Consider the following 21,612-nt stretch of genomic DNA (forward strand, 5'->3'; position numbering starts at 1 on the left):
TATGAAGATCAGAAAAAACAGGGGCACGTAGCCAATGCAGTGTGTTCACTCACCAACCAGTTTCCTTGTGCCTGTTTTCCCCGCCCCACTCCAAGCCCTGGGCTTGAGTGAGAGGAAAAGGAAGGTGTTGATATAACTGAGTTTAAAGTTTTTACATGTGCAGAAGTTAAGTCTTTATAACCAAAATGAAACTGTTTAAAGAAACAATCTCATAAAAACGAGATTGTTTAAATAAACAATCTCATTTTAAACAGGGAACTGGGCTGAGAGATAATTAAGAAACTTGCTACCTAATGGCGAAGGAGGAATTCAGCAGAGCACAGGAATATCAGTTATGTGGAAATTTCATTTATTTCATGTCTGTGCTTCAAGAAGCTCAGCTCTTCCACCAAGTTTCTTACACTAGACTGGTTTTCCCAATTTCCAGACACAGTCTGTAGGGTATCTCTTACCTACAGTCTTCTTCTGGAGACATACAAATGCATTCAGATCCTGATTGTTTCTGTCCCAGCTGACAATGGCCTTTTAATTTTGTTAGACTATCTGAAACAAAAGAAAAAAGGAGAAAAGAACAGTGCACAGCATGGATTCTAAGTGATAAGCTTGAATTCAGAGAAGAGGCAGTGGTAACGGATTCATATTTATCTCTTGGAGTTGGAACATTCATTTTGGCTTCTCTAAATACATTGTCATTAAATATTCCATCTGAAAGGTCCTTTCCAGTGCACATGAGGTGTCATTTTCCAACCTAAAATTGCTATTATGTTCAGATAACTAAAGAAAATGGAACTGTTGAAATTTTTGTTCATTTATTTTTCAAATATTTATTGCATATGCATGATATTCCCAACACTCTGTAAGGTTCTGGAGAGAGTAGATTGAGCATAAACTGACCCAGATCCTGGGCTCACCAAGCTAATAGTCTTGTGGGTGCAGACAGACATTAATCAAATGAGCACACTAATATACATACAGAATTGTTGCCTTTCTTAGTGCTATTAAAGAGAAGCATATAATAAAAAAATTGATGTAGCTAGAAAGATTAGAAAAGGTAAAATGAAGAAAGAAAAGTGAGGCTGTTCAATGCAGAGGAAACATAAGGTATGGAAATGTTCAAACGGGAGGCAGTGGCCGGGCATGGTGGCTCATGCCTGTAATCCCAGCACTTTGGAAGGCCAAGGCGGGCAGATCACAAGGTCAGGAGTTAAGAGTCCAGCCTGGTCAATATGGTGAAACCCCATTTGTACTAAAAATATGAAAATTAGTGGGGCGTGGTGGCATGCACCTGTAGTCCCAGCTACTCAGGAGGCTGAGGCAAAAGAATCACTTGAACCTGGGAGGCAGATGTTGCAGTGAGCCAAGATGGTGCCACTGCACCCCAGCCTGAGCAACAGAGTGAGACTCCGTCTTAAAAAAAAAAAAAAGAAAAGAAAAAGAAAAAAAGAAAAAGGGAGGCAGCTTGTGAGTTTCCTGGAACTGAAAGAATCCAGTGTGGTTGAAGTGCTGAAAAACAAGAGCATGGAACAAGATGTGGCCAGAGAGGTACGTGTGTGGTAGGTTGTGTGGGGGACTAATAGGGTCTTTGAAGGGTTTTTGTCTTCATTTTATAAATAGTAGACAGTCTCTGATGGGTTTTAAGCAGGGAGTGTTGTGACAAAATCAGTCCTGGATTTTGAAAAAAAGAAATTAATTCTGGCTTCTGTGCAGAGAATGGATTTGAAGAGGCATGGTGGTCAATAGGGCTCCAGGGAGCTAATCGATGAGGTTATTGTGGTAGTTCAGGTGAAAGAGGATGATAATTTGGACCAAGGTTCCAGAGGTAGAAATGGAGAAAAGTAGATAAACTTGAGACACAGCTAGCAGGTAAAATACGTGATATTATCTATTGTGGGTAAGTTATGAGAGCTGCCAATTATATGATTCTTAGGTTTCTGATTTGCATAAGAGAATATACATTGGTGCCTTACCTGAAATAGAAAATATTAGAAAATGCTTAGTTTTAGGAAGGAAGGGTGATGAATTAAGAGTTCCCCTCTGTAGATGTTGAATTCATGGTATCTTTAAGACATCCAAACAATGTAGATATATAGGAATTTAGATATTCATGTCTAAATCTCAGTGGCGAAGTATGTGCTAAAGATTTAAATCTGTTATTAGTCTATGGGGGAATTACTGAAGCTATGCATGTGGGTGAGATTCTTCAGTAGGAGAGTACAGATCCAAAACTTGGGAAACGAACAGTGATTAATGTCCAAGCACTGGCAGGAGCCTGCCAAAAATAGAGGGCAACAGCCAGAAATTCGGAGGTAAACAAGAATATGAAGCCAAGGAAAGAACATACGTGCAGAAGGTCAACATTGCTGAAGGTTGCTGAGAGGTCAAAGAAGATAAGGAAAAAAAAAAGTCCATTAGATTTAGCAATGTGGATGTGAATGGCTTGCAAGTCAGATTTTCTTACAAGAATCAATGGAGAAATGCAGCTCCTAAATGTAGGTATTAATCCCTGCATGACATTCTAGGCACTAGGACATTATGGTGGGGGAAAAAAAAAAGAAAGGACAGATGGAAGAAAGGTGGAGGAGAGGAGAGGAGAGTAAAGGAGAGGAAAAAAGAAAGAGAATACAGATATTAATCAAATAATTATAATAATGGATTTATAATTAAGGGCTGAGACAAGTATTCTGAAGAAAGGGAACATGGTTTCAGGAGACCACATACCATAAAGACTCCAAATGGGAAGGGTAAGGAAGGATTCGTAAGGAAATTACACTTGAACTAAGATGAGGAACTGAATAGCATGTCGGTGAGGGAGGGGGATGAAAATAGAGGGAGTGACACTGGGGGTGTATTTATGAAAGAGGGAACCTTGGTTTCTTTGCTCATGTTGAGGCCCACCTAGAGAATCTGGACCTAGAGCCAAACTCCTGAGTCTATTGAATGAAACAAAATTTTTTGATCCGGATCTGACTATTCAGGCATCCCCAGAACCAAAAGGACCTCGTGAGCAAGTTAATCGTCAAGGCAGAACTGGAGGCTTAGCTCACTCTTCCTCCTCTTAGCTTATCAAGTAGAAGGCTTGATAAGGAAAGGTGGCTCATGTTAGAAGCAAAAATAAAGATATAAAAAATTCCTAGGTTTTCTTATTCACAGTTGTTTTCATTTCCTTCTATTTACCCCCACGCTATCTGGTGAAACTTGGCCCAGAACTCTCGTGAACTTGGAGACCTATCCTTCTGGTAAGGCTTTAGCTACTATGGTTTACATTGTGGTGATATTGTTTACTTATGCCTCTTTGCCCTTTGTAATTCTACATTTAGGCCAGGGAGGAGCAGCAAGGTATACACTGTTTCCAAAAAGAATCAATCAGTTTTCAAGTGGCACGGAGCCTTGCTCTTTCGCTACAGGTTTGAAATTGTCAATGATCTTATGCAAGGAATCTGCTCTTCCAATCAGCCTCAGGTTGAAGCAGTGCTGGGACTCAGCTGCCCACACCTCCCAACACAAGAGCAACAATACTGCACAGTCTGTAAAGCGCTCAGGGCAAGAGGATCCTCTGAAGGGCTACTGGAGGAGTCCAGGTCTGGGAGGAAGGAAAAAGTAACTGTGTAGCATCTCACATCTTTATGAAGCAGAACTTTTTCACATTGAAATAATTAATAATGTTTCCCTGCCTGAAACTGTCTTTACCTCACAGTGTCGGTTTTATTTACGATTGTCTTTCTCTTTCTGTGACTCCCTGCATTGGTCTTTCTGTCAATATTATTGGAGAGAAAGTATATGAAATAGGCTATGTGTTTCCTTTATCTAGCGGTGGAACATTTCCTATTTCTCAGTTTGAATAATAATTTTAATGAAACATTTCCTATTTCTCAGTTTGGATTATAATTTTAATTTCTAATCTAAGGGGATGTGTGTGCACATGCATGCATATGCTCTGATGAGGATACTGCCTACGGTGTCCAAAAGATCTTAACTTTCTGAAGTCTATGGCTTCCACATACATTCATTCCACTGACATTTATGTTCCTTGTAATTTATTATTATGATCAGGAGTCTAGTGAAACCAAGACACAATACTTACACAAAATTAGTTCTCACTAATTTCCATGAGATCTTTTTACTGATAATTTTATTTAAGGTTTTTCAAAAGGTTAACTTTCTCCCTTTATTTCACACATCATAAAAGGCCAGAAGAGGATAAAGGAGGCAGGATGGCAAAGAGCTTACGGAATTAGCAGAGCCATTGCATAGTTGCTGTTTGATCCACACTGTCTAAACTTGTGTTTTATTTAGCCTCTCAGTGCTTAAGACATAGAATGGCTGTAGAGGCTATACTACCAATCTCAGGGTGCACCACCTTATCAGACCCCAGAACACTGAGCTGCTACGCACCTTTTTCACAGGTGAGTGAGTTTGAAATGGGTGGTGTCCAGGAATTCCCCTGGCATGTGTACCTCGATGGCCCAGCAACAAAAAAGCCTTTGGGGCAAGTTAGCTCAATGGATTCACCAATTCTATACAATCTCTGAAATGGTGTAATTGTCAGAATTTCCTGCACAACTGGCTTGATGCACTCTGTCCCTGCAAGAGAGCAACATTTCATATGTGTTTAGTGGAACAGAATAAACAACAAATTTAGGCAAATTTTATGCAACCAAAGAGGTGATTTTGATGAGATTTACAGCATTTGTTCAACTGTGGTGCCTCCTTTTGATCAGAAAACCTGGGGGATAAGAATCCTGGGCTTTCCCTCAGACCCTTCATTGAAAAATTCCCTTTAGTTTCATTATCTGAAGTTCCCTTGCTAAAGAACTGGTTCCAGACACATCCAACTTTTATGAAATCATTGGGCCCTTTTCCTTTCAAGAAACACTTTCTTTTCTCTTATCCCTAGTGGATTTCTCCAAATGCAAGTTACCACGCTGTGAGTGATGCAGAGTGATGGGCATTCTAATTGACATTGGTCTCAACTCTGCTTCATGGTGCCCCAAAATAAGTCTTTGGAGTCCCATTCAAGCCTTATTTGAACCTTGGTTTTTACTTTACTCTAGCACAGATATGTGCAGAGCCTAAAGCTTATTCACTCTTTCTCAGCAAAGAATGTGAACATGCGCCAAGGAGTAGTGTCTTGGTGAAAACTGTATCTTACACAAAATCGCGTCTTACACAAATTCCCATTTCTGATACATAAAGAGTGTAAATATCATCTTCTTGAGACTCAGCAATTTGCGTCAATTTGAACATTGGGCAAGGCAGATATCTGTGGTTAGATACAACTTGCCGACTTCCCGGATTTCTTGCGAAGTGCATACTTCGCAGTCCTGTGTGTGTGACAGTAATATGTAGGAGCAGGAACACGGAAGTATGGAGATATCTGGAAATCCAGTTTTAGCAAATGAGCCCTCCTATTTATTTCCTGCTTCACAAACTCTTTCACCAGAGTTACTAAAAATGAGTAAAATGTATTGATCTAAGGATGTGATTTTACTGTTTTTATATTGGGCACATTCATTCTGTAAAGTTGTCAAGCAAAATTGTTTGCCCAGTTCTCACGTTGGCATTCCACATCCCCTTGTCTCCAGGTCCCGTCTGGTAAGCATCTGAAGTACTGGTATCCAACAGTTTCAAAGCCAGTAAGGCATGAAATTTCAACATCTTCTCCAACCGAGTATAGTTTCTTTTCATTCTTAATTAAAGCAGAAACCAGAAATTATTAATGCTACGAATAACACTCTCTAACTCTTTAGGCTCACACTGAGCCTTTCTATCCTTCACTTCTGGATCTACTCAGTCACCGAGTCCTCTCAATTTCTACTTCTGAAAACCTGTTAAAGTTCTCTCCTTCCCGTTGCCATCATTGTTTTTCTTCATGGTATTTATTGTTTCTTACTAGGGTAACTTTTTAACTGGTCATTCTTCCAGTCTGTCTCCCTGAATTGATTAGGGTTTTGTTTGTTTGTTTTTTAACTTGAAAACTTGCTCCCCTGCCAAGAATGGTGGCTCATGACTATAATCCCAACACTTTGAGAGGCTGAGGCAGGTGGATCACTGGAGTCCAGGAGTTTGAGACCAGCTGGGGCAACATGGCAAAACCCTGTCTCCACAAAAATACAAAAAAAGTGGCCAGAAGTGGTGGCATGTGCCTGTGGTCCCAGCTACTTGGGAGGCTGAACTGGGAGGATTGCTTGAGCTCAGAAGGTTGAGGCTGTGGTGAGCCATGATTGTTCCACTGTACTTCAGCATGGGTGACACAATGAAACCCTGTCTCAAAACCAAAACCAAAAAACAAACAAACAAAAATCCCCAAAACAAACAAAAAAAAAAAGAAGAAGAAACTAAAAATCTTTATATATGGGATGTCCTTCTATTGCTAGAATAGAAAACCATATGCTCACTATGTAGTGACTATAAACTGAATAAATAATATATCTTACATATAAAGCAAACATAAGCAGTTGCTATTGTGACTGAGTGCAGATCATTTAAAATTGTTACTCAATTCCTAGTAACCCACTAGTCATTATATATTTTCCCAATTAATGGATTGTACAACTACTATCATGTTGCCAGGGGTGGTGGGCGGGGGGGTAGTTCACTACAATTTTCAAGGTAAAGTGAGTCTTATACTTCTTAGATCAGAATATTTATTTTAACTTACTTTACCCCCCTCACCGCCTGCCATTTCCTCCCATAAAACCTATGCTCTAGCAAAGCAAAACCCTGCCATTCTTTGAACATAAACTTCTTTTTCATGCCTCCATGTCTCCACGTGGCTGTTCCTTGTATCCTCAACACCTTCTCTCTTCCCCTCAAGACCCAGCTCAACTAGACCATCCTTTGCAAAAATCTTCGATTTCCCTGGTTTCATGAGGTACAACGTCCTTTCAGTTCTGAGAGAAACTCATGCAAGGCTCTATTTTTATAGTGTTTATCACGTTTATCAGCCCCAGCCCTGACCCTTTAGTGTCAACTCCACAACCAGATCTCTGTCTCATAAATCTTTATATGGGCCTGAATTCTTTGCTGAAAGAATACAAAACGTTATCCTTCTTAAGGAGCTAGTAATGCAATACAATTTTCCTTTACTGAGAGGGGTAAGAGTACCAAGAATTGACTAAGCAGTTGTTCTCTGATAATCGAAGCTGGGAACTTGAGGGCGGTGAAAACTTAATTGTCAGCTTATGTTTACTTGGTCATATGGTTAAACTTGTCTCCTAGAAGATTCTTAATTTTTTGGATACAAAACTACCATTCTACTGCTGGTTATTACTGATATGGCTTTGTTTCCAAGGGAAATGGACTAATGATTTGGATGTTTTATTCAAAGGCTGCACAGTTTTTTCTTGCATTTCTTCTGAAATAAATTATTGCCTTAAACTTTTGTTTGTATTTCTTGTTTTTTTATGAATTTGTAACATATAAGTGTATGTTGCAATAATCAAAGTTAGGGAAGTACATTTGGTAGACTGACTAAACAAAAAACCTTGCCAAAAGTCCCTGTCACTTGCCTACAGAGGTTGGACTTGTCTGTTACTCATTAAATAAACATACTTGTGTGCAATAACATCATTGCTCTAGCTTGGAATTAGGCATATCTACCTCTATTTGAATCTATACAAGGGGCATTTTGCCACTAGAAATTCCAGAAGATGCTTATTAGGAAAAAATAAAATTTTATTACATTTGAGTAAAAACTATTGCCAGATAGAGACCAGGACTTTAGTAAAGAGCAAAATAAAATAAGAAATGAATTTATCCATGAAAATGGGAATATATAATCTAACCTTATAAAATGAGTTAGAAGAATAATGCATCACTGTTGAAAGCCTTTGTGCGTTTTTAAAATGAGAATGTCAATAATTTTAATGGTCTTTGTATGCAACCGGAATAAATAGATTAAGTTATTTTGGTATCTGGATCTGCCAATATGTGATTTTAAGGATAATGTTCTAGGGCAGGGGCCAGCAAGCTTTTCCTATAAGTGGCCTGGATAGTCATATGTAGGCCATGTGGCATCTGTTGAAATTACTCACCTCTGCCGTTATTGTATGAAAGTAGCCATAGACGATATGTAAACATATGAATATGGCTGTGTTTCAATAAAAATAAAACTTTATTTTTTTAAGTGGCAGGTCAGATTTGGCCTTTGGGCCATAGACTGATGGCTCTTGTTCAAAAGAATTGGTTCCCAAAGTGTGGCTCCTAAACCATCAGCGTCTGTATTACCTAGGAATGTATTAGCTATGGACATTTCCGTGCCCTTCCCAAAACCTTCTGGATCAGAAACTCGAGGAGTGAGACCCAATGATCTGTGTTTTAACAGGTCCTTTGGCGCATTGTTGAGTTTGAGAACCTTTTTTCTAGAGTAAAGACTAATTAAAATTACCTCCCTCTGAAATATTTCCTCCCCATAAACTTTAATGTATGGTCCTTATGCATGGGCAGAAAAATAAGTGAATATGGAAGATACATTAGCCTAGACTATACTCCGTGAATAAAACTATTTGCTGACCTTAGAGAATTGAGTGTTATTGATCTTCTATCATAAGTGTGATACAGTTGGGAAAAGATTAATGTAATGATATTACTAAGTTTAAGAAAGGTAAAATGAAATAGGGAGCATGTCTTCTGTGATCAATTTTAGATATCATGTATCACCTGAACAATTTATGTCTAAGGGCGTAGATCTGTTTGACAAAAAGTATTCAGCTTTTAAAAAAGTCATAGAAACATACTGTGACTTAGTAAAAAAAGTTGAAACTTAAAGGTACGTGAAAATGGTTTTGACTGCGTAAGAACTCTACAGGTTTCTAACCTAATAAAACAATACAGAACAAACACCTCCTATGATTATAGCCAGTCTAGTGTGTTTCTCTAAACATTCCTTAGGTAAAGGTATCAGTTTGCTCAGACTCTGAAATAGCCAGATCTTACTTGCAAATTCTCACAAGTCATACAGTCTTATATTATATTGAAGTTCTATTATCTTTCCAAGAAACCCAAGCAATCTGCTATCCTTTAGTCTAACAACTGGCTATGAAGACATCTCTAGGAAATGCAAGATGGAAGAGTGGCAAAGTGTTTCTAAATATTATTTTGTACTTTTAAAGTCAACAGGAGATTATTTGAATAGGAAAACAGTAACTCTAATTAAAAGACAATCTGTACTTTTTGAGGTTTTTAAAACTATAAATCAAAAATGAGGGTTAGGATGCTGACCCGGATAAATCCATTTTCTGGAGGAACTGGCTGAGGACACCCAGAATCTGCTTCTATCTCAGGAAGATTGACCTCTTTCATTTCTTCATCATCATTGATACATGGTTGTCCACTAAAAGGGAAACATAAATATGCGTGTATATGTATGTATGTACACACATTTACATGTGTGTATATGCTTCTGTGTATACATATGTACACATTACATACATATATGTATTAAATAGAAAACATTACACACAGAAAAAGGCACAGCAGCAGACCCAATGGCTCATTAATATTCTGTGTTGGTATAGGTAAAGTTCTAATTATTTCTTTACTTAGCAGTAGACTAATAACCATTTGAACTCTCAATGTTATTGAGAGTTAGGGCAAAATGACCCATTCTTTTCCCTTACCCAGTCTTACTTGTTTTCCATGATTGAAAATGTGCAGTCTTCCTCTTGTCGCTTCTCCCCCTCACAGCGTTTCCCTCCTCTTTCGGGGGCAGGATTACTGCATTCTCGGGTTCTCGATCTCTTATAAGTAGCATCACAGGTACTCCAGGAAGACCAACAACCCCAGTGTCCATCTACTGCATCTGGAACAAAGGAAGACTCACCCCCATGGATCATGGTGCAGCTGAATTTGGGTTTTGAAGCGAGGCCAACCTGGTTTCCTCACTTTTTAGCTGAGTAACTTCCTTTGTGGAATATGATAGGGTTCTTCTGAGGATTAAAAGAAATTACCTGTGGAAGGGGCCTGATACATTGCCTGATTTCCTTTTAGACTTTGTTCCCATAAACTTAAATAAAATGGCAACAAATGGCAACCATTATGAATTATTTTCAACTGTTAACAAACCTTTTTATTCTTTGCTTTGGAGACCTTTTAAAAATGTGCACTCATATATGTATAAACATGAACATCTTCTTAATAGGATGCATATTAAATTACATTTTTAAAGGTAGTAGAATACATTCTTACTCCCATGCCTTACCCTGTTTCTAAGGAGGATTTGAGGTAACTGTGAGCATTACTTAGTCCTGTATGAAAACTTTTGTTGTGGCTTAATTCATCTTTTATTACAAAGTCATCCTCCTTCTATATTACAATACATAAGAGGCTTATAATATCAGTATCATATATTTTATTTAATGTTATGTTTGATTTTTTATGTTATGAGCATTGTGCATGTACTCTTGATATACAAATACTTATATAATATATTCATATTCCTTAGATAGATACTGGTGTTATCCTCATTTTATGGATGAACAGATTGAGGCATAGGAAAACTAGGTAACTTTCCCAAGGTCACATAGTTGGTAGGTTACACTTGAGATTCACACTTTTTGCAGGTTTATCTTCTCTCTGAGCCTGTACAAGGTGGAGGCTGCTGATAGAAGTTTTGTTTCTTTTTAATTGAACAATTTAGAATACTCTTTGGAAGGGAAAACGTATCTACCTCACAATAGATTCCTGATACTTACTGGATTTGTAATCTGGAGATCGTCTCTCACAGTTCTCACCATAGGTGCCGCTCTGACACACACACAGACATTCAGTGCCAGAGAGGGTGGGTCGGCCATTATTAGGGCATGGAGCACACTGGCAAGGATCGAACTTGGCTGCATACTCTTGGAAAGCTTTCCTGAGATTGTTCCGTTTTGTCACTGCACAGGGGATGTTTCTTACCAAGTCCACGATGGGGGCAAGCTAGAAGCAAATGGGAGAGAGGAGGTCCAGTCACATCCACTTTGGTAATAGGTTGCCATTACTGCCCAGTTCTCATGAGATGAGAGGGAAAGCCGGAAAATTCTACACTTCAAAGGGATTATTGCAGAATATAGTATTGGCACCTGTTGAACCAGTAGGCAAAAGCTTTCTACCTGTGGATCGGTGTGATGTATATGGCACTTACCTGCAATTTTACTGTGAAGGAAGTCACATGGGAGGTGTTGCTTACTTGGTTGTATGTTATGTTATTTATTAAGTATTCTATGCATGCATCAAAGCACTGAGATTGGTGACCAAGAGTTTGGCAACTCTTTACTGCTCTGCTGAAACCTTATTAAATTTGATTTAAGCAACAAAAAATCTAGAGAGGATAAGAGAAGCTTTCCATGTTCTTTTTTTTTCCAGGGACAGTTTTGGCTTTTGTTGGAGTTAGATGAGAAAATATGGAGTGGGAGAAAATGAAGAAATAAACTTGCCAGTAGGATGAATGGAAGAATTACAGTAACAAATAATGGGCTAATGATAAATCAGGGCTCATTTTATTAACATCGTAAAACCTCAAAGAAATGACCGTCTAGTGCAATATGACTTGCAAGTACCCGGAAGGGCAGCTGGGTCTCATTTTTCTCCCATAACTTGTAGAGTTCAATACATCTTCATGCTGCATGTAAATGATTCTATTTTCATAATGATTGAACTCTTTCATCTTCATTTAAACGAAATGAACATAATAGCTTCTTTGGAGGCCTTTTAAAAATGTGGAATGTTTGGGGGAAAACAAGTTCTAAATGGCATATGGCTGATACGTGGGTAAAGCATTCCATAAATAATAAATATCACCTTTTAATGCAATTACAACAAATACAAAACTGGTAAATTCAATCAATAGTAATCGAAACAGGAAGTAAAATGGATCTAAAATCTCATTTATCTCACAGAGCTACAAATGAAGACTTAGGAGTGTTCATCAAATAAGGAGTTGCAAGAAGAATGCAGAAACCAGATTTATTGTATACATGGAAAAATAAGTACTACTCAAGGCAAGTTTGAGCATTTTTATTCACTAAGTTCCATTTCCTGGTGTTTCATGCATGCTAGGAATTCTAAATACTGTACTGTTAACAGCGAAAGCAATAGACATGCAATTTAACATTTTAAAAAGGTACGTTGTGCATGAATACTAAAGAAAGACATTTCTTTTATTGTCTGAGAAGAAAATGGAAAATAAATTGTGTGATGTGCAATTTGGGCCACTAGAGAACTACTTTAGATCTCTTACCTGGAATAATTTTTACCCTTACCTCAAAGTCAATCACAGCAGGATTTTCCTTCACTGATTCTAACCAGTCAGAAAATGTCTTCTCCTCCAGACCAGAGCTCCCTTTCTCCCATGCCAAAGCTGCTGCATATTCACTCCTTCCACCTCGAATCAGGGATATGGATTTCTCTGCTCCCTGCAAAAATGAACCTGCAAGGTGTTCCAATAAAAATGCCCATTTAATTTTAGTTTTTTTTTTTAAAAAAAACCAGCCTATTTGTACAGAAGGGAGAAGTAGATGGTACAGTATGTAGCTCCATTAAGTAAGCCAAGTGAAAAAGTAAAAGAACACTCCTCCTTCCTGTAGGGAGTTTAATAACAGAAATAATAATAACAGTACTAACAGCTACCATTTATTAAGCATCTGGTAGATGCCAGGCACTTTACACACATCTCATATAATTCTCATGACAACCCTGGGAAGTAGTTATTATTATAAACATTGAAGTCAAAAGTAATTTGTCCTGGAACACATGGTTACTAAGAGACAGGACTAGGATGCAATTACAGCCCAGTCCTTGACTACTCTGCCCCTTACTCTTTAATGTCAACCCCCTTGCTTCTGACTTACGTTACATATGTTTTGGGTGCCCAGAATAAAATAAGTCACATGACTTCTGATAGCCAATCAATTGACTGTCACGGTGAAACTTCCAATTACAGGAAAAAATGATAGAATGATTTTAGATTTAAAGACAGAGGTGAAAGCACAACTAACATAGAAAAAAAATTAACCATCAGTTTAAGAGTTGGCACAATGTTTCCTTAGACACAATGACATTTACTGTTAAAGTATATAGCACAACTCTTTTATACAAATTTCCATAACAATTTCCCCTAACCAAATGGTAACTTTAATTAACAGGGATAGAGACTGAGTAATAAGGAATTGCAGTAAGAAATACTAGCAAATAAAAAGAAGACTAGTGATATGAGTGATAGTTAGTGGCATTAATTTGATGTCTATCAGTAAGAATTAGCTATGCCCTCACTATTCAGAAATTCTATAGTAAAATAGTCTAGAATGATTAGAAAATAATGAAATCGTCTTCCTATGAAGAAAGTAGTATGGCTGCTTTTAAAGTGAAGTGCATAACAAAACACAGGTATAAGGATTAACAAAACAAAGGTATACAATGAAAATTTTAGAGGTTTTCATACTTATTTTTCATATAAAAGTAGAAGCGAAATTAGAGTTTGCCAATATATCATGTACAGACTGACAGTGGCTTTGTCATGTTATTTTGTATTTAGATTGATACCATGTATTTCATAAACGGATTGACACTGGTAATGGTTATCTGTGAGGGCAATGGGATCCTGAAGAAAGAGTAAATCTGTTTACTGTTCCATTGGTTTACTCTTACAAGTGAACAAGTGCCTTAAAAAGATTCCAGAAAGAAAATGCAGATTGAAGATAATGCCAATAATGCAAACAAAAGAAAAAAAGCTAGTAAAATACAGAATGAATATTTCTACTTACACAGTCTTCTCAGAAGCCGCATCATAAGATGAATACCAAAGCTGACCAAAAGCATGTAAAAAATTTCAAGAAACTTTTGTAATATATGGATTTATCAATGAACTTTTTAAATTTTTTCCTTCTTTTTTTTTTTTTTTTGAGACAAAGTCTTGCTCTATATCCCAGGCTGTAGTGCGGTGGAGCGATCTTAACTCACTGCAGGCTCCACCTCCTGGGTTTAAGTGATTCTCCTGCCTCAGTCTCCTGAGTAGTTGGGATTACAGGCACCCACAACCAGGCCCAGATAATTTTTGTATTTTTAGTAGAGACCATGTTGGCCAGGATGGTCTCGATTTCCTAACCTTGTGATTTGCTCACCTCAGCCTACCAAATTGCTCAGATTATAGGCGTGACCCACTGTGCCCGGCCTGAATTTTGTTTTTAAGTGTGTGCAGCCACCACTATGAGGAAGATAAAAATTCTGTTTGTTCCATATGCGCTATTGAAAAAAAATTCCATTTTTTATATTTGCATATTTTAATGCACATTTTTGAATAATACATTTATACAATTCTTTAGTAAATATATACATATTAGTGATGTATCTTCAACAATTTTTAATGATATAATTACAGACTTGAGAAGTTTGAAGTCCAATGATTTACTTGAACTAGTTTAGGGTTAGAAATAGGCAAATCTATGTTCTCGTGTGTGTTTTGCTCTTCAATGTGTCTGTGTCTTTGACTTTAGGCAAATTGTCATCAGTAAATATTTGTTGAGAATCTTCTATATGTCAGGCCCAGATAAATATCAAATATCATGTTAAGAACTCAGACTCTCAGTGAGTATATGGAATAGGTATATAAATATATTAGCAAGACTATGGAGAAGTAAAAAAGGATGGAAAAGAAGAAAGGAAGGAAGGTAGAAAGTGGCAGGGAGGGAGAGAAGGAGGGAAAATGGAAGAAAAGAAAGGAAATTAAAAAGACCAATAAAATAATTTTTGCTAAGTATTACTCAATGGTAAGAACAATGAACAATTAATGAGTTAGGAAAGTGAAATAATTCTGTCATCTTTGGCAATTAGGGAGGATGGCGCTCTGAAGGAAGACTGATGTGTTCCTGGAAGGAAAGCTGATTCCTATTAGGGAGATCATGGCCCTAATATTAGGGAGACAATGGCCTTCTAAGCCATGGGCACACCATGAGCAAGGACCTGGAGTCAAGATGTGCCATGGTCTGGAGACAGCACATACAGTCATCAGTTTGAGTTGAAGTGGAAGGTCTGGGGACAGGGAAGAACAGCAGAACTGAGAGAATCTGGATGTAAAGTCAAGGAAATTAGACTTCATTCTTCAGGTTTAGAAACAATTACGTTTCCTAGAAACAATGAAAGGTTTTGAAGTGGGGATTTAAAATGATTCAGGAATATCAGCAGTATTGTGTCATCTGGGTAGCAATGGGTAATTGAAAAACCAGTTTGGAGCCTATTGCAATAGTCTTTAACTTTGCAATGTCCTCTTGTTCCTACAGTCTGAAAACTGGGGTCCATATTTGATATTTTCTCACTTAAATTCCTCTACATTAACTCAGTTTCCTAAGTAGCCCTGATTCCAGTCTAGTATTTTCTTATATTTTAAGTAAACTTTTATACTGACGTATAATATTGACATAGAAATGTAAACAAATCATTAAGCATACAGCTCAATTAATTCGTAAAAAGTGAGCACACCCATATAATCACTGCCCACGCCTAGAAATAGAACTCTAGCAACACCCAAAAGCCTCCTTCATGCTTTTACCCAGTCATTATTCCATCCCCAAATGCAAACTCCAATTTTGTTATTATTGCTATAGATTAGCTTTGCATATTTTTAACTTTATACGTAAGATTACAAAACATGTACACTTTTGTGCCTGGTTTCTTTTGCTCAGTTTTATGTTTGTGACATTCATCTATCTTGTTTGCAGCAGTAGTGAATTCATATCGTAATTGGTTCATTTTACTCTTGATAGACATATGAGTTGTATCCAATAAATGAATAATGAGGCTTTTCTTATTTTTTGCTCCACGTTTGTGCATATTTTTGCTGGTACACACCTATTCGTAGAGTTTCTAAGTCATAAATATGTGTGTGTGCATTTATGTTTCACTTTAGTAGATATTGCCAAATAGTTTCCAAAATGATATTAACAATTTATACTCCTACCAGCAGTGTACGGCAGGTTGTAAAGTTCTACTGCCAATCCTTGTTAATTTAAGTTTTTTCACCATTTCACGCATTTTATGGTTTTAATTTTATCTTTTTGATTCCCAGTTATCTTTATCATCTTTTCCTGTTTATTGTTTTTTAAAATATGTTCTTTTGTTAAGTGCTTATTCAATATTTTTGCTTATTTTACAATTTCAACTCCAATTTTCCTATATTATATGTCTTTACTACATGCCACTTGTGCAACCACAAAATAGTTATAGCAGACATGAATTGAATAGTTAGTATAGGCTACGCTTTGTCCTCATCCAGTTATATGGACTGTTTATTTAATTCTCACAATAAGCATAAGTAAATACTATTGTTATTTTTAATGTACTTACAAGAAGAAAGATTAAACTCTTGATGTTGATTACATAGCCAATCAACAGTGGAGCCAACACTTGAATGTAATCTAGCCTGAAAATTTAGTTGATATGCAATGAACTTAATACATCACAGCAATAAATAATTTCTATAAATAACATTTTACTTTCCTACTTAATAATTTTTACTGCTTTCCTACTGAATCAATCCAGTAAAGTGTTCTGCTCAACAGTAAGTCTCTTAATTTCTTGGTAAGGTATTTGAGGGAAAAACTGCACAGTATATCAGCTTCTTAAAAAATTACAATGTTCTTTATAATTTTAAAAGCTCTGAGAAATCCTCTTAAACACTGTTACACTCAAAAAGTTTTTCAATTTAAAGATGGAACTCCCTTTTCACATGCAGCACCTATTAACATTCTGTAGATCATATGTGGGATAGTGACAATATTTAATAGGATTAAGTCTAATTTTTTTAGCAAGGCATACAAGCCCTGTTTGATATGGACCAAACCTACTTTCTCAGCTTTATTTCACAAATTTATGCTCAAGCCAAATAGAAGTACTCATTTATTCACTTACACATTCATTCTTTTCCTCTCTATGTCTCTGTTTCCTCATCTACAAAATGGTGGTAATAATTATACCAGTCTCATGGGGTTTTGTGAGAATTAGAAGTTAACACACACAAACACTTAGGACAGTGCCTGGAGCATAGTAAGAGTTCAATAAATGTTAATTTTCCATTCATTTATTCTTTCAAGCATTCATGTGTTCATTGAGCACATCTATTAAACATTTATAATGTGCCAGACATGGTACGAAGTCTGGTACCATGGTACGAAGTCATGGTACGAGGACATAAAGAACACACCACGGTCCTGAATTTGCATACCATGGAGGAAATAGAAAGTAAACATAATACAGTGTGATGAGTGCTATGATGTTGTGAATGCAAGTTGTAGTGAGTATGTATATGAGGGCACCTAACCTTAATTATGAACAACAATAGAGATGGTAATCAGGTAAGGCTTCTTGGACTGTCTGCTAAAAATTACAATTTCAAGATTTTGTCACTTCAAACTAGCTATTACATCTTTAGCATATTAAACACTTAAGCAACGCAGAAAAACACAATAATTATTCCCCTTGTTGTTTAGTCTTAGTTTTATATAGTAAATGAATCTATTTCTCATTGCTTCATCTTTGCTCACTGTTTCTTTACTCCTGGGCTCTATATTTATCTATTGGATTAATGTTTTAATATTAATTTTTATGTGCTTTTATATTTTCTTTATTTCGATTATTTCTTTGATAATTGAAGCTGAATCATGGGTTTTCTACATGTACAGCCTCAGGCTGGAGAGAATCAAGAGAGAAAAAGAGTAAAATTTTGTCTTTTTAGATCTCAAGTACACTTTTATAAATCTAGCAAAAATCATAGATTTGAAGGCTAGGGATTTTAATGTTAAGGGCCAAGCTCTTGAGAGAGAAAAAGAATTCTTGAGATCTTAATGCTTGAACTAAAATATCAAGAGCCAAACATTTTAGGATCAGAATCATAGAATTTATAACATCAACCACAGAATGATAAAAAATGTATAAGATAGCCATTTTCCTTCTCAAAAGTAGAAAAGATTTTGAGCAGCTGGGAGAATGGGGGAATACTGGACATGTGGTAACTAAAATATAGACTTGGTGGATTCCTTTGTGCAGGCCTAAGATTCTACCACTTTGGAGAAAGTCTTGGAAAGAATAGTTTGACAAGCAGAAGTTTGATAGAAGCTCATCAGAGGCTCTTCAATAAGTTAATGGAAAATGTGTATTATGAAAAGAAAATGCATGGCTTTCAAATTTTTTGCACAAAAATAAACTCATACTAACTTATTATAACATAGCTAAATAGGATCAAGTTTGAGGCACAAAGAGGGATAAGACATCACTTTGAAAAGAGTCCCTATCAGAGCAACTTGAAATCTGCTAAAATAGAAGTAAGATCAAACATCAAATTTATGGTAAAACTTGGGTGGAAGAATGGTGAAATCACTGATGTCTTAGGAAAAGTTTATGTGGACAATACTTCAAGGCAATCAGCAGTTAATAGATTCATAACTCATTGTAGGAAGGGAAGAAATAATGTTGAAAACTCCTAGCAGTAGATCATCTACATGAATTTGTGAAGAAAAAATTTACCTTATTCCTGCCCTAATTGAAGAGGACTGATGATTAACAGTGGGAACAAGAGCCAACACTGTAGATAACCTCAATTAGTTCAGTTTACACAATCATAACTGAAAAATCAAAGATGAGTAAACTTTCCACCCAATAGCTGCCAAAACGATTGTGTGCAGATCAGCTGCAGACAAAAACAGAGCTTTCAATAAAAATTTTAAACATGTAGGATCAGATCCTGAAGCACTTTTTAAAAAGAAATGTACACAGGAGATGAAAAATGGATTTACTAGTATGGTCCTGAAGACGAAGCACAATCAAAGAAATGGCTACCAAGAGGTGGAAGTGGGCCAGCCAAAGCAAAAATGACCTAGTCAAGAGCAAAGGTCATGGAAATGGTTTTGTGGGATGCTCGAGGCATTTGCTTGTTGATTTCTGGAGGGTCAAAGAATAATATCATCTTCTTATGAGAGTGCTTTGAGACAGAAAAACTTTTAGCAGAAAAGTGCCCAGGAAAGCTTTACCAGAGACTACTTCTCTACTGTGATGATGCTCCTACTCATTCCTCTAATCAAACAAGGGCAATTTTGTATGAGTTTAGATGAAAAATTATTAGATAGTCACCTTACAGTCTTTCTTTGACTCCTTCTGACTTCTTTTTGTTTTCTAATCTTAAAATATCTTTAAAATATCATTAAAGGGCACCCTTTTTTTCAGTTATTAATGTAAAGAAGATTGCATTTTTACAATCTCCAGAAGTTAAATTCCTAGGACTCTCAGTTCTTTACAGATGGACTAGATGGCTGGCATCATCACTAACAAATGAGTCTTGAATTTGATGAAACTTATTTTGATAAATAAAGTTCATATTTTCTATTTTTATCTTTTACTTCCAGTTCCCCGTGAACTCTCAAACTTTTCAAAGTCCTCTCATGTACATTGAATCTTCTCAAGTAGTAGGATGGGAATGGCAAGTTTTGTAGAGAATCTTTTGTATCCAACATGGCATGCAAGCAAGTAGTTCCTTGGTAGTCTCAAAGCCCTCACATTTCACTGTGATGTGCAGAAAACGCAGGCAGGGGTTCCCTAAAGCCTGAAGAAGGTGAGGAAGTCTCGAGAAAGAGTGGTAGACAAAACAGGGCCTGGCCTTTTGGTGAGGAAGATTTAAGGATATGAATCTAGTAACCGAAAGCTAAGGCAGGACCATCAACATTGGCAATAGGTGCCAGTGCGTGATTGTGAGAACCAGAGGAGGCAAATGACCTATCAGATGAGGCTAGCCAAGGCAAACAGAAACATGCTAACAAAGGTCTCATTCTTCCTGTGACTTTAGGATACTATCTGTCCACCCTTCCCCAACACATATGCATATGCACATGCATGTGCATGCATACACACAGACATGCACACACACACACACATGCGTGCTCTTAAATTATCCCTGACAAGCAGCAAAGGAGAAGAGTGAGGGAATCCTGAGTTTGACTAAAAATTGAAAACTGAAACCCAGAATGACTGGGTTACATTTCACTGGCAATTTTATACTTTTTATCACTTAAAAGAAATAGGAATTTGAGAGTATATTAGTTCATTGTTGCATTGCAATAAAGAACTACCTGAGTCTGGGTAATTTATAAAGAAAAGAAATTTAATTGGGTCACCATTTCACAGGTTGTACAGGAAGACTGGCAGGGGAGGCCTCAGGAAACTTGCAATCATGGCAGAAGGTGAAGAGGAAGGAGTCACGTCCTGCATGACTGGAGTAGTAGGAGGAGGGTGAAGGGGAAAGGGCTACATACTTTTAAACAACCAGATCTCATAAGAACTCACTGTCACGAGAACAGCAGGGAGGAAGTCTGCCCCAATGATCCAGTCACCTCCCACCAGAGACCTGCTCCAACATTGGGGATTACAATTCAAAATGAGATATGGGAGGGGATACAAATCCAAACCATATCATAAAGCTATGTTAAGTTCCATTAAAATATCCTAACTTTGAACATCTGAATTATTCAAATTGCTTTTTTATTTACCTCTTTGTTGCATGGATTTTATAAATAGTTTTTTCCAATAGTACTTAATAATGTATTTCTAGAATTTGTCTTGAAGTTGCATATTTGAACAATAGTTCCAATATATATAATCAAGAAAAATTTCTTCCTTTATTTCAGAGACATGTTCTTATATAGCATTTTTTAAAAATACAGTTTTTCTATTTCATTTATTGGGATCTCTTTTTCATGGATACTAATTTTCACATATTAAATTACATTTGTCATTCCATTTCCATTAAATTTTCTTTAATAATATTTTTCTGTGTTGAGATTGCTTGATATCTTTCTTGTATGTGATTAATTTGATTAATTTTATTTTTAAAGAATTATATTTTGTCCTTGCATTGTGATAATTTATTTATAATTATAATGATTATATTTCTCAATGTTTGTTTTTGTACCTCAGTTTTGAAATCTGTTTTAATTAATTCTTGTATTTAATCTATCTCTGAGTTCTTGATTTATTGAACTCATATTCTTATTAAATTATTCTACTACATGATAAACTTATAGAGAATCTATATCTATATTTTGGTTAATATTACCAGATTATTTGTTTTGCATTCTATATACCTTTGTGCCCTCTTTTTCTTCTTTGCTATAATAGGAATGTGCAGTTGTCAAGCCAGTTCTTTTCATTTTGCTTATGCATAACACAGTCATGTCTATGTAGACTATCTGTTCTGATATTGTATTTAAAATTATCTATTTATTATTACAGTAAATCTTATATTTTATTTGTTTCTTGTCTGTCTTCGCCATGAGAAGGTAAGCTTCAAATTTGGGAATTTCTGTGATTCTGCTTCCCTTTATTCTAAGTAATCAAGCAAACTAAGGAAATAGAATTTTACAGAGAGGAAGGAGTTATTTATAATGGCAAGGCCTAGGAGAGAGCATGACCTGTTTAGGAGACTGCAGAAAGATTAGCTATGCAGAGAAGGACAGGAACTTATGCTTAAGGCCATGTGGAACCTGACATGTTCCAAGTATGAAGATTTCATGAATAAGATTTTCCATAGAGAAGATTCCTCTCATAAAAATGTGTAGAATAGACTGGAATAAAGCAGACTACAAGCAGGGAGACCACTTA

At 36.5% G+C, this 21,612-nt stretch overlaps 1 protein-coding gene and 1 long non-coding RNA gene across 5 annotated transcripts in view; one reads left to right on the forward strand and one right to left on the reverse strand.

The window, feature by feature from the left end:
• Nucleotides 1–21,612, reverse strand: part of C6 (complement C6) — a 76,503-nt gene that overhangs the window by 7,229 nt on the left and 47,662 nt on the right. For all 4 annotated transcript variants that reach the window (XM_001087355.4, XM_078004692.1, XM_015139954.3 and 1 more), the window contains 7 exons: nt 12,240–12,406; nt 10,692–10,917; nt 9,628–9,799; nt 9,220–9,331; nt 5,554–5,686; nt 4,393–4,581; nt 453–543 (listed from right to left, as the gene is read on the reverse strand). In XM_001087355.4, coding sequence (XP_001087355.3) covers nt 453–543; nt 4,393–4,581; nt 5,554–5,686; nt 9,220–9,331; nt 9,628–9,799; nt 10,692–10,917; nt 12,240–12,406 — 1,090 coding nt within the window. The remainder of the gene's footprint in view (nt 1–452; nt 544–4,392; nt 4,582–5,553; nt 5,687–9,219; nt 9,332–9,627; nt 9,800–10,691; nt 10,918–12,239; nt 12,407–21,612) is intronic.
• On the forward strand, nt 530–20,777 carry LOC114678775 (uncharacterized). The gene is made up of 3 exons (XR_003730299.2): nt 530–3,236; nt 11,877–11,978; nt 20,140–20,777. It is a non-coding gene; the product is annotated as an uncharacterized LOC114678775 (long non-coding RNA).

The sequence above is a fragment of the Macaca mulatta genome, chromosome 6 (assembly GCF_049350105.2).
Source record: "Macaca mulatta isolate MMU2019108-1 chromosome 6, T2T-MMU8v2.0, whole genome shotgun sequence".
Classification (NCBI taxonomy): domain Eukaryota; kingdom Metazoa; phylum Chordata; class Mammalia; order Primates; family Cercopithecidae; genus Macaca; species Macaca mulatta.